Source organism: Camarhynchus parvulus, chromosome 1A (assembly GCF_901933205.1).
Source record: "Camarhynchus parvulus chromosome 1A, STF_HiC, whole genome shotgun sequence".
Classification (NCBI taxonomy): domain Eukaryota; kingdom Metazoa; phylum Chordata; class Aves; order Passeriformes; family Thraupidae; genus Camarhynchus; species Camarhynchus parvulus.
The window spans coordinates 42849415-42864757 of record NC_044586.1 but is presented as its reverse complement, the minus strand read 5'-3'; the positions used below and the strand labels follow the sequence as shown (position 1 = coordinate 42864757).

General features: G+C 37.6%; 1 protein-coding gene across 2 annotated transcripts in view; it reads left to right on the top strand.

Moving 5' to 3' along the window:
* The window catches only part of PNPLA8 (patatin like phospholipase domain containing 8), a 37737-nt gene extending 34216 nt beyond the window's left edge, over positions 1-3521 (top strand). For both annotated transcript variants that reach the window (XM_030959632.1, XM_030959633.1), the window contains exon 10: positions 1809-3521. In XM_030959632.1, the coding sequence (XP_030815492.1) occupies positions 1809-2083 (275 nt within the window). In that variant the 3' untranslated portion in view covers positions 2084-3521. The remainder of the gene's footprint in view (positions 1-1808) is intronic.
* Positions 3522-15343: the final 11822 nt, after the last annotated feature.

The following is a 15343-nucleotide window of genomic DNA, read 5'->3' as shown; positions in this document are numbered from 1 at the left end:
GGTGTCTTAAGATACACTTGTACTGTGACTGTCTTCAATTTTATTTATGGTTCTTAGAATTATAGTTCCAATTCAGAGAACAATCTTCAAACTTTTGTCTTTCCTGTTCTCTTCTCTACCAGCCTCATGAAACTGAATTGAAGCATGTCTCTTTGTAACTTACTGTGTATAGTTTTAGTACCAGTATTACTATTAGGATAAATATTTTTACTTGACATTTAGGATGAAAGGCATATTCAGGAATTAATTTTTAAATATTTTCTTCTATTTTATTTGTTTTTCCCATAATGCAGAAATGCTTAGTAGTTAATATAGAACATTTATTTTCAACACCTTCAGAAAATATGCTTTTATACCTGTACTTTTCCAAGGACTGTACTGTATCTTCCAATGCTGATGATTTCCATTGCTGTCAGGAAGAGCCAAGCATCTGTTTTCTAAAATAAAATTCTGTTCCTAGATAGAAGTACACTGGAACTCTGTCACTAGCAGTTTACATCTGTTTTATTTTGGTAAACAGGAAATACACAGATAATTTCCCCCTCCCATTACAAGGGAAAGTGATACTGCAAAAAGCCAGGGAACAAGAAATGGTCTTATGGTCTAGTTCCCTTGCTGTATGGTCTCTGTCAGCTGACTGTCACCAGTTGGAGAAAACTAGATTTAGGATTGCCTTTTGGATTTTGCGCAGCTGTGGAAAGGCAGTGGGAATTGTGGGAAGGAGATATGTGCTGTCCACTTTCTATCAGAAAGTTTCATTGCAGCTGAAAAATGAGGCAAGAAATTTGAAGGGAAAAGGAAGAAAGGAAAGTTCATTGTGGAGACCAAAGGAAAAGAAATTGAAAGAGAAGAGAGTAGATTTGAGCAAATGGGAACTTGTATTACAAAGGAAAAAAGGGAGAGTATTAAATAGGGCAAGAAAGACTGGATGTGGTGAGACAAGAACAGACATAGCTGAGTAGTTTGCAGGAGGAGAGGCCAAGACAAGATTATTTCAGATTTACAAGAATCTTTTGCTTTTATCTTATACCTGATATTTTTTTCACTTCAAACTTTTTATATGACAATAAATGTTTAAAAGAATGGAGGAACACGGTAACAATACAAAGAAGATAGAATGAATGCTGAAGGAAGTGATAGAAATGGAATTTTAAGTGAGCCAACAAAAAGATCTAAAGGGAGAAAGAAACAGGTTATAAAAAAGAATATATAAATGCCTTACATAGTTTTTTATTTTAGTACTTAACTGAAGTCATATAATTTTAACTTGAATATTTTAAATTAAATGCATGTTAAATTCAAGCTCAAATATATCGTAATATATTTTTTAAAAATTAATAGTTGTAAACAAAATAAAGCTTTAGTCCTACATATTTTTGTGAACATACCTGTTGTTTTCATAATACCTACTTCTGTCAGTACTAAGTGTAACAAATCACAGCTATCCTGAAATGGGAATATGGAAGTTACATTCCTGCTCTTCAGGATATGCTCTTAGTTGTTAAGGAATGGAATGTAGTTAAAAATCTAGATAGCTACAAACTTTACTTAATTGTCATACCAGTGAAGTTGTCTTGGAATAAAAGATGAATGTTTTCCAGAGTAAACAGAGCTACAAGGTCATTTACAAGTCTTCTAATGAGAAAGGGATTTCGATGAGGCAGTGGTAGAAAAATGTTTACTCAGCAAAGCAGCACATATTTACTCTTACTGTGTCATTCCAGAGCAGTTTTTGTTCAGATCACTTGCAGGACTGTTTGACTCTCTCGTGTGAGTTTAACTGTTTTCTTCATTTGTTTTCCATACAGAAGTCCACACCATGCTGGATGCACTGTTACCTCCAGATAGTTATTTCAGATTTAACCCTCTCATGAATGAAGACATACCTCTGGATGAAAGCCGTAAAGAGAAACTCAATCAGCTGCAGACAGATGGAATTCGTTATTTAGAACGAAATGAAGAAAAACTGAGAAAAGCTGCAAGAATATTAACACAAGAAAAATCAGCTTTGCAGAGGTTTCAGGACTGGTTAAAATTAAAGGCTGACATGTATGAAGGCTTGCCGTTTCTTTCCAAATTATGAATAAGTAATGCATGAAAGATAAATGTAAATCTTGTTCCAGAAAATCCATTTGGTACTGTAAAGGCAGAATGTTGATTCAGAGTAAATAACATCTTTGGAAAGCTATCAGAATTCTGGGGAAAGCCATTCAGGATGGCTGTTTTGTGCACACTTGTTACAAGGTTTTAAGGTGTCAATTATTTTTTGAGCTTAATGAATCTTACTGTTGCTCTACTTTAATTTCTAAAGTCGGTAAAACTGAAAATTATGGAAACAATTGTGCAATGCATTTTTGGATCTATGTGCTATGATTGTGGCAGAAAACCTTTATTTATCAACTACCAGGCTTATTCAAAGTTAATTTAAAAAATCCTCATTCACTTTAGTGTAGGCAATATACCTGTTAGGCTCTTCTGTAGGCAGTGAATTTAATAGAAATGTAATATTCTTGCAAAAACTCTGCCTGTGTTAATTGCACTTTTACATCTGAAAGATAACATTTAAATTTGTTTTTTTATTTTAGTGGATTTTGTACATAACAGTATTGAGTAAAATGTCTGGATGACTATAAATGGCCTATTAAATTATCAACATTATCTGGTATTTTTAGAACTTTCTGCTTATTGTTTTTATGGGAATAACTTCAGATTGATTAACTCTTTATTTGAAAGTAATCCCGAGCCCCAAAACTTCACTTAAGCAGCTATGCCAGTTACAGGATAAAGGAAATAAAATATTGAAATAGTTCATATGAATGAGAAAGTTTCTTAGGGAAACTTAAGTTTTGGGTGCCAGACTTCAGGTGTAGCTCTAGTCAAGAAGAAAATTAGAAGTTGCAGCATCAAATTATATAAATTTCCTTTTGTCTTCCAACTTTCATATGTGCATTCTCCTGAAATTATGTCAGGGCTGTGAAGTTAACATTTAGAGCTTAGTCCAGTCCTATCACCCATTCCTTTGTCTGTACTTCCTGCATATGCCATGAGGGATCCTGTGAGCTGTGACAACCCAGTGTCTCAACCAGCATTTTCAACAACAGGAAGGTACATGGGAGTTTTTCAAAACAGTGCAGTGAAATTTGAGGTAGACACAGCTGCTGTCACATGTTGGCACGTACCTGTTAATAAGATTCTTTGCCAGGTGCGTGGGGGAATGTTTGTCTTGTAGTAGACAGCTACCGCACATGAGAATATTGACTGGATAAAATGTAATTTCTATGCAGTAGCTAAAGCATCCAGTTTCACCAAAATCAGTGCATTTGTCACTTTGCTGTTTGGAACTAATCGCCTGCCATTATCTACTAAAAATAACATTTATTATGATAGTCACCTTCTGTACTTGTTTTAAAACATTGAAAATGTTATTAGACTGCAGTTCGGAAAGGAGCTATGGGGCAGACAGCTGAGATCCTTGGAAGTGCTTCATCATGTTCTGGACTATGCAAGAAAACATTTGATTGAGTTGTTCTTTTTTTTTCTTTAATTTGATATATTTTTAATTTTGACCTGTGTCATTTTACTCAGATATTCATCCTTTTCATCCTGAGTTCTCTCCTTAAGTTTGCCACACAAGGCAGAGATTTATGATTATAATCCAGCTTTCATTTATACAGCCTCTCTTTTGCATTCCAATTACTAAGAACTAAGTAGAAGAATAATGAGATCAAAGATTTCCCATAGGTGTGAGATGATTTAAGCATATAAAGAAGAAATGTCAACATTATTCTGGTAGAAGTACATTGTACAGGGTTAAACCGTGTTGCACAATAAGTCAAAACAAACAGTATCAGGTAGTCTCATGTAATAACATACATTGCACACTTCTCTGCAAAGAGCAAAGTCACAGCATCATCCATGAGATATCAAAGGCATTATTCTGAATTCATAAGTTTCCAGTCACAGTTTTTTGGGGCAAGTATTATCTAAGGGGACAGGTACCTTTAGTGAACAAAGTGATAACATTTCCATTTAATTTTTTTATATAAATAAAACCTCATGTTCTGGAGGATTTTATTTCAAATAGGGTAAGATCTGGATTTGTGGTGATACTGTTTTTGCTGGAAGCTGCTGTCATATCTTCATTCACCCCTTTTCCCCCTCTACTGCTATAACAGTATTTTTCTTAAGCTTGGCTTTTGAAAGTACATATGGAAATGAGTTGAGCTATAGAGTAATTAATTCAGACTGTTTTAGGCATCTGTGTACATAAATTCACAAGGTGCTTGTATTGAATGCCTTCCAATTAACTTGATCCTCAGTGTTGCAAATGCTGCACTGTCATCAGGCACTAATGAGTTTTTTCTCCTCTGTAAACCATTTTAAAATGTGGAGATGCAATAGGTATATTCACTTGGAGATGCAATAGGTATTTCATTTTGAAGTTTTTAGTTACTTCAAAAAAAATCAGCAGTTTGTCAGAAATCCTAACTACTATGGATGTGTTCCTGCAGCATTCCATATAAAGTAAAATTATTTTCAGGAAGTTTGAGGCATTGGCTGTGGAACACTGCATGATACTTCAACAGCAGAAAATTGAATAAGAACTGTAGTGGAATGAGATCTCACTAAATTAGGAAACAGGATTTTAATCAAAGGGGCTTATTGATAGGAAGCAGAGGAATTAGCACTGGGTCAAATACAAGCAGGTTTTAACTGATCGTTTTGATGGACTGAAGAACATGATAATTCTCTTCACAGATGAATCTAGGAGGGATCCATGAGTATTTTGAATAATATGATTTCAGTGCAGCATGGATTTGAGAAAGTGAAAATATCATATTTGCAAAATTGACAAAATGTCTTTCCTCTGATTTTGAAAGGCAGAAAGAAAGAGTCCAGACTAGGAAATTAAGAGGAATAGTCATAAAATAATCTCTCTTTATGCAAAGTCAGAAAGAGAAAAGCCTCTTAGGTTTTCTTAGATGCCCTCTTAGATCACCTCTTAGTTTCTAATTATCTATGCAGAAGGAGATGTTAATTAAAGGAAGTTTCATTACCAAAGGAAAGAAAATAAAACTTTTAAATGTCGAAGTGTGATCACTTTTAAGCTACTTCCTGTCAATGTCCATTCCAGCAGTAAAATGAAGATACTGATTCTATTGCACAAGCTGCAGGCAGCCGCAGTTGACTATAATTATAGTTTTGGTCAGTGCTATTAGAGAAAGAGATATTCAGACTAAAACAGATGCAAAGAAGGGCTGCCAAAAGGAAGATTAGGAGAGTGTGGTTTGTTTCATCCAGCAAAACAAGGGCTCGATTCAGGGAACCTGCTGCTGTTTAAAAATACTTCAAGAAGGAAAAGATGACAGGCTAAGGGACAACACTTGCATAATACCAAAAGTGCTCAAACTTGGAAAGTAAATTTAACCTGAAAGTAAAAGGTGCTAAACGTGTTCAGAGCAAGGTTACAGAATGGCTACACAGAATCAAAAGAGCAAAAGAAACTGATTTAATGTAAATTTTAGAAATCAGCCTCCTGAAGGGGGTTCTATAATGCATTGTGCCTACCAGTATCCATGGCCAACTGAATCCCTCTAACCTATGTGGCAGGTGAGAACTCATTGATCCCTCATATATAGCAGAATCCATAGGCTTGTGGAAATGTCTAACAGCTTCTTCCCTTTAGTTCTAATACATAAGGATTTTGTCTTGTCTTTGATCCATTACTTGTATTTCATTTATTTTGCTTTTCTTGCTGATCTGGTAAAGGGAGCTGATACAAGCTGAAGTAATACAAGACAAATGAAAGGTGAAAGAAAAATCTGGTATGTGCTTACTATTTATTGGTCACATTAATTTTTCATAAAAGATTAAAATACTTATATTTTGCTGGGTCAACAAACAGTGCTGGTTTTCTTCCATTACAAGATTGCTCTCAGAATGACAAGTATTAAATACAAACATAATCTGTTGCAGGGGAGGATGTGTTAAGGCCTCCTCTTTCAGCTTAAGGACTGCACCTCAGGCCAGCTGTGATACTAACCCATAGACTTTTACATTAACTACATAAGGCAAGACAGAAAACCCAGTTGTTTGGGTTTTTTCACACTATTGCTTAAACAGGGAGCCAGATTTTCAGACCTTGCAGAATTGGTCTGTTTGAAGGACAGTTTGCTGCTAGAAGTAAGATATATTATTGCTGCAATCATACTCATTTATGAAGAAAACTAAGCATGCTAAATGCCTCTTCCTCAAACTGCAGGAAAAAGATGAGTAGGTTCTTTCCTTGCTCCAGCTGCTGAGGAGTAAACTCAAAGAGGTGCTGCCCCCCCAATTCCTCTGCTCGCTGCTCAGCCTCCTCATTCCCATACCTGCAGTTGTGTCTGCTCCTGGTATGTGCCTGTTAGTTCCAGTGTGCTGCCTGGTCCAATACTCTGCTGATGGCCTTCACTGTTTGCACATACTCATAATTATTTAAATTGTTCTTTCTTCACGATTTAACAAGAACAATTCTATTATTTATTTTAATAAAGTTGGCAGTTTTCAGTAAGACGGAACCAGTATCAATTTTCAATATACTGTAAAAATTAAATAAGAAATGAAGTCCTATATTACTTATATCCCTGGTAATGCACGTTTAATTTATGGAAACAGTTCAATTTTGCTTTTTATGATTTAATTTTATTTGTTAGTTTCTTATATCAATATAATTAACAGATATTTCCCCTATCGTTGCAATAGCATAAAAATTGCACAGGAGCATTTTGATATATTTACCTTTCAGGAAGAAGCTGTAATATAACACTTTGATGTAAAACCACAGAAACAAACTGGAAAGATAACTAATACCTTTGAAGTGCAATGCTGACTTCAGCAAAGTTATGCTGTTAGCATTTAAAAGCTCTTTTTTCTTTCTAAAGACCTTGGAAACTGGAAAGGGAACAGATTTTTTGTTATTACGCCATTATTTTCTAATTGAATGATGTAATAATCATCACACTAATACCAAAGGGAAATGGTCTCCTAGAATGTCTCAAAATTTGGATAGCAAATCCCCAAATGTAACTCCTTAAAAATCTGGCATGTGTCCAGGGTACCATTTTGGCAAAAAGTGCTGTTCCATGCTTCCTCACTGGCTGCTCTGTGGAAACCAGAAATATGGTCCTGTCATTTTGTAAATCTCATTTGAATATATTTTCAGGCAAATGAGTCAGGCAGTCAGAAAACTTGTAACAATGGGACAACAGGAACTATATTGCTAAGAAAAAAGAACCAGGAATGCTGGAGAGTTTACAAGCTGAGTAGGGAATGTCTTTATCGTCTTACAAGGAAAGGTAGGTATTTCAGGTACTACTTAATATGAGGAGTCAAAGGACAAAATCATTGACACTGCTAAATCTGACTTCAAAGCATTTCTTTATTGAATCTACTAAGATATAAGCATGCCATGACTTCCAAACTTGAGCACTGTGTCCATTCCAAGCAGGTCTAAACCATCTGGTTATGAATACATTAGGAAAGACAATAATATTTCTATAGCAGAATAAGTTTTAAATAATTTGTACTACATAAGTCAGAAATCATTGGGAAGATCTGCAGATTAGTAAGGAAAACTTAGATGAGATTGCCAGGAAGCAAGTGTGCTCTGGACAGCTGTTTATTGTGTGGGTTCATATACATATATTTATGAAAAAGCATATATAAAAAGAAAAAAAAAAAGACAAAATACTTCCAGCATGATGTAGTATATTTTATGCCCGGTCTGTAGAGTGCATCTACTTCAGATAGAGAGAAATGGAAAGCTTTTCCTCATCCATTATGCAGGGCTCAGCATACTGCAGCCTCTCAGGTAAACATTGCCTCTATTCAAACCAATACGTTTACAGTAGGTGCATCATATTCCACTTAAAATAAATGCTGATAAAAAAGAGATTGGTTTCCTGAACTGCATATATCCAGCATGTGTTAGATCATGACTGTGGAATTGCTGCTGTCTTTTGTCAGTATGAGTTGGTCACTGGTGTGAGGTGCTGTCCCTGTGGCATGACCAGAGAGCAGCATCGCTACTGCGCAGTTCGTGCTGCGTGGGAGCTTGGTCATCCTGCAAATGGCCCTGCTGGCACAGGACACTGCAGCAGCCGGACACAGACAGCAACTGGGCATTCAACAGATACTCCTCCTTCACACTGGAGTTGGAGCCGCTTCATATTAGTGGTCTTTCTGACCAGTCAGGCCTTTAAAAAGCACACAGAACAAGATAGTTCTCTTTCCATCTGGAGATAATGAGGAAGACTTAGTTTATTATTACCATCGAGGACACAATGCCTTTGCTTTCCTCCCTCACAATAGCTCCTTGTAAAGAAGAAGCTCTTGCAGCCAGGCCTCAGAAAACAATACTCCATGGTCAAAATAGCTCACAGTCAGCTCTAAGTCGCTAAAAGCGCTGGAAAGGACAAGTTCTCAGGTCCCCAAAATACTTGAAATGTCTGGTTTCCTGTTGGGCTTAGAATGTCAAACCCTGAAGGCATTGTGAGAGACTAACAGTGTCAAGAGGTCCCTTTGCAGAAGGTTCCAATGGGTAAATTCCCCATTGCAAAAGCACTTCAGAGGTGTGGAGTCTCCAGAAGAAATAAAATCCACCTGACAGCAAGTACCTGTCTAGTAACCTTTCCTATGGAGAACATCCCTAACAGAGCTGGTATCAAGTGCCCACCTGACATACAAGGATGTCTGTAAAATAGGCAGCTATTCTTAGCAGGAAGATGGTGCCTGATCCTTTTTGCCTGGGACTGTTCCTCAAAAGAAGAATCCCATGCCAGCCTTCTGCCCCAGAGAAATCTACTGTACAATGAGACAACACAGTTTCCAAGCCAGATTCAGCGCTGGGCTGAGAGCTGTTAGACCAGGTTGTCAGATGTGTGTGGAAAGGAGTGTGTTTCCTGAACAACCCAGAGGATCAGCATAGGTGCTGCTCTGCTAACCCTATAAACTACTTGGATTACTTTGGTTGTCACTGTGGGGTGACATGGGGATAGGCAGGCTGCTACTCCAAATTTACTTCTCTGTTTTGTGAACAGGCACTCTGCTGGTGGTGGTGGTGAAACCTGCTCGGTCCCAGTATGTGCCTGTGCTGCCATGCTTTTTCAGAGAAGTGCTATCTGTGACTATGAAAGCACATCTCATGGAGGGGGCATGGAATATGTGCTGGCAGCCTCAAATCACTGCAGGGCACAAGGAGGTGTTCTGACCACAATGGTGGAAGTCATGTTCCTTGAGGAACATGGATCCTCTGGACAACAGCCGAGTCTCTCTCCAGAGCCTGGAAACATTAGGGATGCAGCCAGAGGCATTCTAAGGGAAGATAATGAAGGAATATGAAACTGCACAAAGCAGACCCAAAGCCTGTTCAAAGTAGCAAAGAAAAGTTCTAATTAGGTGCTCAGAAATATGTACCTTTTTATGACAGTTTCTGGACAGCTTTTCTTCCCTAGTTATCTAAAAAACAAGATGAGAATAAAGAGCTTCTTCAGAAGGTAAGTCACCTTGTCAGACTGTATTTGTAAAAACAAACACACTGAATCTCATAAACTCTTTCTCCACAACAGTAAACAACAGATTAGAAAATGATTGAATGCAGTTAATTTCCTAATCTGATGCAGACATGCTCAAATAGCTTTATAGAGATATAGCACTGCAGCCTTCCTTTTGCTTAAATTAAACAATAACTGCTACAGCTAGCCTGTATTTTAGCATTAATCTCTGCTCTGCAGTCACTGCTGTGAAGGTCAAAAAATCAGATCACAGAAGGCTCAATGTCAGTGTTTTACATCTTCATCCAGGTGTATGTGCTAGAGCTGTGTTATCTCTCATCTCTAAGCATATGTCTCTATCATTACTAAAACAGGATGTCATGGTAGATGGTGGCAAGTAGTCAGCTGTGCACTCAACTGCATCTACCCTTCCTCATCACAGTGAAGATGTCTAGGATTTAAAGTTTCACTCAGACAAGCCATCCTGCCTTATTCTCATCTTGCTTTCAAGGTCTAGAACAATAGCTGTTGTGAATCCAAGTCTGGGTTTACTTTCTAGAGACAAATGGTATGATAGCATTTCTGTAGGAGTTCTGACCTGTAGGAGTACTGTTTCAAGATGTTCCCTTTTTCTTTCCCAAAATAGATCGATTTTTTTTTTCTATGTCATTGTTCCCCATTCTGAAGAACTCTTATATTTTTTAGCTCTGCCCTGTGGAACTTGTCTGACTTCTGACACCCTTCTACTTCTAATGCTGTGATGTAAAGTACTGTCTTTAAAGACCACATGCCTTATTTTGAAACCCAATGCTGATGTTATAAACAATTGTAAATGGTTTATAGAACAACCTCTGTGCTCATCTGTTCCTCTGTTTATTTCTGGAAGAGTGGGCTTGCCTAAGATAGCTCTCTTCATGTTAATTCTTGAATTTCTGCCATAGAACATAAAATGATAAAAGTGTTACAGAAAAAAAAAACAATAGTTCAAAATGTCAGTGTTACAGCATTTCTAAACCTTTGAGCAGAGCACAAATGTTTCTTAGAGCAACAGATGATACAAGAAATGAGAAAATCATCATTACATAGCTAGAGTGACAGATCACATGTAGATTTAAAAATCACAGAATCAGTTCCCTAGATCCTAAGGTTGGTTGACCCACATTGCCTCTTGGTGAGTCAGCAGAGTCTGCCAGCTACATGCGTGGGAGCCAGTGCCAGCCTACAGACAGTGCAAGCTTACCACCTTGCTTGTCACCTGTTGGGACTTTAAGCACCAAGGAGCAACAAAACTGCAATCTTTTTAGGCTTGCTTCCACTCTGCCTTTATTATTAAAATAATCAGAGAATCATAGACTATGCTGAGTCAGAAAGGCCCCAGGAGAATCATTGAGTTCAACTCTGGGCCCTGCACAGGACAGCCCCAAGAGTCACACCCTGTGCCTGAGAGCATTGTCCAAACACTTCTTGAGCTCTGTCAGGCTGGTGCTGCGACCACTTCCCTGGGGAGCCTGTTCCAGTGCCCAGCCACCCTCTGGGTGAGAAACCTTTTCCTGATATCCAGTCTAATCATTCATGCCATTCCCTCGGGTTCTACGGCTGATCACCAGAGAGAAGAGATCAGCACATGTCCCTCCTCTTCCCCTCATGATGAAGCAGTATGTTGCTATGAGGCCTCCCCTATTCTCCTCTAAACTGTTCCCCATCTCTGTTGCCTTTCTTTGGATGCTCTCTAACAACTTAATATATTTCTTATATTGTGGTGCACAAAAGTGCACAGAGTGCCTGAGCTAAGGCTGCACCAGCATAGAGCAAAGTGGGACAATCCCCTCCCTCAATTGTTTGGCAATGAAAAGAAAAGAAAAAAAAATCAGTTGGTATTAGTTTGAGTAAACCAGGAAAACATTTTTTCATGACTCTTGGTGAATGATGGATTGTCACACAGTCTGTGCTCTGTGATCACTTCAGCCATCTGATTTGAGACCATATAGCTGGTAACTACACTAATTTGCTTCTGAAAGTTTTCAAAATACTCAAAGGAACTTCTGAGCTGAGGAAACTGCTGGACTCCTGTAGCGGTCAGCATCACAGCAAGCAGGGAAGCAGGTTCTGGCACTGGAAGAGGTGAGTGATAATTCTTTAAATGTGAGCCCTGCCTGAGCACTTTGGAAAGAGCAAGGGTATTTACAGAATGAAAGACTGTCAATCTTAGAACACAAATGCGAAAAGGGGCTCACTTCCAGTGAGTGAACACCAGGGATCACATCATAATTACAGGGTGTTGTGTATTTGAGTGACACACAGCACAGAAATGGTAGATACCCAAACTTTCTGATAAGTGCTGTATGTGATAATAGCTCTTCCAGTAAAATGTAAATGGTGAGACAGAGAAAAGTGATTTGCAGTGTTCTTAGAAACGGTGTAACTTTCCTCTAGTTTGTAAAAGGAAAATGATACACTCTTACAAGTAAAGAATGGAAAAATAACAAAATTCAGGGACTAGGATGATTAAAAAAAACCACAAAAACACAAGCAGAAGCCCATATGATAGAGACAGAATAGTAAAAGTAAATAGATACACTTGCTTTTTATGTATCAGTGCAATTTTCTGTTAGGAATGAGGAGATAAAAGAAAGGCATTCCTTCTGTTTATGTTGATGCTCCCACTGCACATGAAACAGGACTGTTGCAAATTTGTTGCACCTCAAGTTAACCTCAAAAGCATGTAGAAATTATGTCTAGCTGTATGTTACCAGACAGTATTTGGAAAATCTCAGCATTTTAAAATCTTAAAATTCCTTTATTTTGTTAAATGTGAGTCATTACATTTCTTGTGATGCACAAATGCATTGGGTTTAATTAAATTCTTATGCTCCCTAATTACCATTTTCAGCAATATTTTTTCTGAGTAATTTAAAGTATTTGATTCATCTGAGGCAGATTTCTTGAACCTTTCTAAATTCCCAATTCATATCTAGAAGTCCATACAAGTAGAACATTCCCATGGGATCTCAGCTCCTCTTCCTGGTTTCGAAAGGGCTACTTGTTGGCTGTTCCAGTGATCATCAATCACATCTTCTAAACACCATTTTGTGCCTGAACTATGACAGACCCTAGGAATTATTAACTAATCTCAGTGCCATTTAAAGCTGAGAATACTCGCACACCACACAACAGTACTCACTGTAACTGAGGCGATGGGCTGCACAAGGATTGCTTTTCCTCCTTCCCTGGGTGTTTTGCCAGTGTGAATTGTACATTTTCAGAGTCAGAAATCAGGGTTTTTCTGCTGTATTTTGAACAACCATAAATAAAACCATGAAGAGTGAAAAGTTTCATTTGAAATAATGCTAGTTTTCTGTCCCTTTAAAAATACATTTTTATCCTAATATGGTGACCAATACAAGAAAATCTTGGAAATATGTTTGATTATGCAGAAAAAAATAAAGCTGACTGTTCACTGTTGTCTTCTTCAGAAAGCTACAAGAACCATGACCTGACATCCCTCTGCTGTAGAGCCAGTCAATGTATCCAGAGATTTTCTCACTGCTAAAGAAATCCAAACATAAGCCATTAGGGCAATGGTGTGTTTGTAATTTAAAACTAATTTCATCCTTAGAAGGTACAGCAGATTTAAAGAAAAGGTGTATCCTAAGCAAGCAGACTAAAGCCCTTTGGGTATTTTTGTAGTTCAAGACTAAAGGATAACTTCAAAAGGGCTTAATTGACAGAATTTTTCACAAAGTTTTCCCTCTCTGTGTTCTCAGTTTCCCAGGCAAAACCTTACCTTTTTTCTAAGGCTTATACATGTGATCAAAATTCATATTCATGTACTGGAAAAAGAAGCAGCCCTTACTTTTTCACCAGCTTTTCTCTTTTTCTCCGTTATCATAAAAGACTTCAATACATGCTCAGTTTTTGTGAGTGTGTGTGAAAATCATTAAGTTCATTCACATTACAGATATGTACAATAAAGAAATGCATTAATACTTGGTGGATAGGAATAAAGTTTCACTAAAACAAGAGTTATAGCTCTAATAGCTATTATTAGGCATTTCCAGAATCTTGGCATTTCTTCCTAGATCATGTCCATAATGGAAAAAACTCCACTGAAGACAAAGTCTCTTAACATGTGAGACACTTTGCTGAAGGATGAAACAGGTTAAGTCATAACATCAAGCTTGACTTTAGGATCCTGCTTTTGAAAATGGAGCTGCTTAGTATTCAACACTTCAGAAGTCCTTTGGACAAATTGCCTGTGTCTGTAGACTTTTGATCTTTGTGGAGTAGTTTTTCAAGGACCTTGAACCTCGAGTTATGCTTCTGAGAGATATTTTAACTGTCTCAGCCAACCTCTTCTAATGGAAAAATGTGAAGTCTAATTATACATCCATAAAGTGTTTGGTGTTTGTAGACAGTTTAATCCCACTGCGTGTGAAAGACTTCCTTCCTTTATTTACATATCAGATAAAACACAGGTCCTGTTGAAATTAATATAAAGTTTCCATTGACCTTAGCCAGTTTACCATGTTGAATACAGCTGTCAAAAAAGATGTAGATTCTGTAATATGACAGAAAATTTGTATTAAATACAAATTTTTTAATCCTTTCTCTCTGAAGTTTCTGAAATGTTCCAATAGTCCTTTATATCCCTTGAAATCACCTCTTGAGCAAGGACAAAAGTACTGTTGTCTGCATATGAAGGTATCTGCAAATGTTGTAAAAAGTTCATCTCTCCATTTTACCTGAAAAATTTGATCTCTTAAGCATTCTCAGTGCACATCCACCTGATCGATTAAACTTGACACAAAACCAAGTTGATGGAACAGTCTTCCTGTAATTAGAATTGTTCTGAGTGTTTGACATATGCTTAACTCTTTTTTCCCAGCCTTTGCTAACTAGCAGCTAAGAAATTGAGTATTCCTAAATAAAATTATGTTTTCATCTCTCCTTCTGAAGGTACTTCACTTTCCATGGAATTATTAAATAGGCACAAGAGAGAATGCTCTATTCATTAGTCAAGCTACAACCTAGATACTCAAGCTACTGGGGACAACTGAGGCCACTTAAAAATCTAACACAGCAACAACAACAAAAAAGACACCAAAAAAAAGCAGTGACATATGTGTAGACATAGGGTTAAAACACAAGTTTCCCCCTAAACAGTCAGACATATCAATTACAATTTTCCTGCTTGTGTGAGACGTATTTTATGTGTGTAATCCTACTTTCTCTCAGTGTTTAACTATCCTGTAGGGGAGGATTGAAAACTCTATCTTCATCCTCAGATGTTTTGTAAAGTTTGTGGCCTGAGAAGTTGAAGCTCATTAAGTGAAAGAACCAACTTAGCCCAGAGTTCCTGCTTTCTTTATCAGCACTCTAATGAGCAAGCTAATGAAAGATGGGGTAGGTGACAGCATCGACAGTGCCTCCTCTCCACCTACTTCTCAAAGAACAGGATCGTGTCCTTTCATTTTTCATTCAAGCATCTAATTCCTGAAGGAAGTTTTTGCCCTGTGAATCCCTGGCAGTATTTGCCACCAGCTTTGAATAGCTTAAGTCCTACACAGGTGTGATTCAAACCATGGCATTTCCATGTGGCTGTGCCCAACTGGCTCTTGGCTTAGCCTGCTAGCCTTCTTGGCTTCCAGCAGAGCTCTGTTTCCTGTAAGGGAAACCTAGGTGACAGCTTATGAATTGGACATGGAAGTACCTCACTCTAGTCACAAATTGTCTGTTGAGAGAATAGCTCTGAAGCCTTAAATTATTTTTCAGTTGTTGACAGCACATCTCAACACTTCTGTGCAATGCCTTTG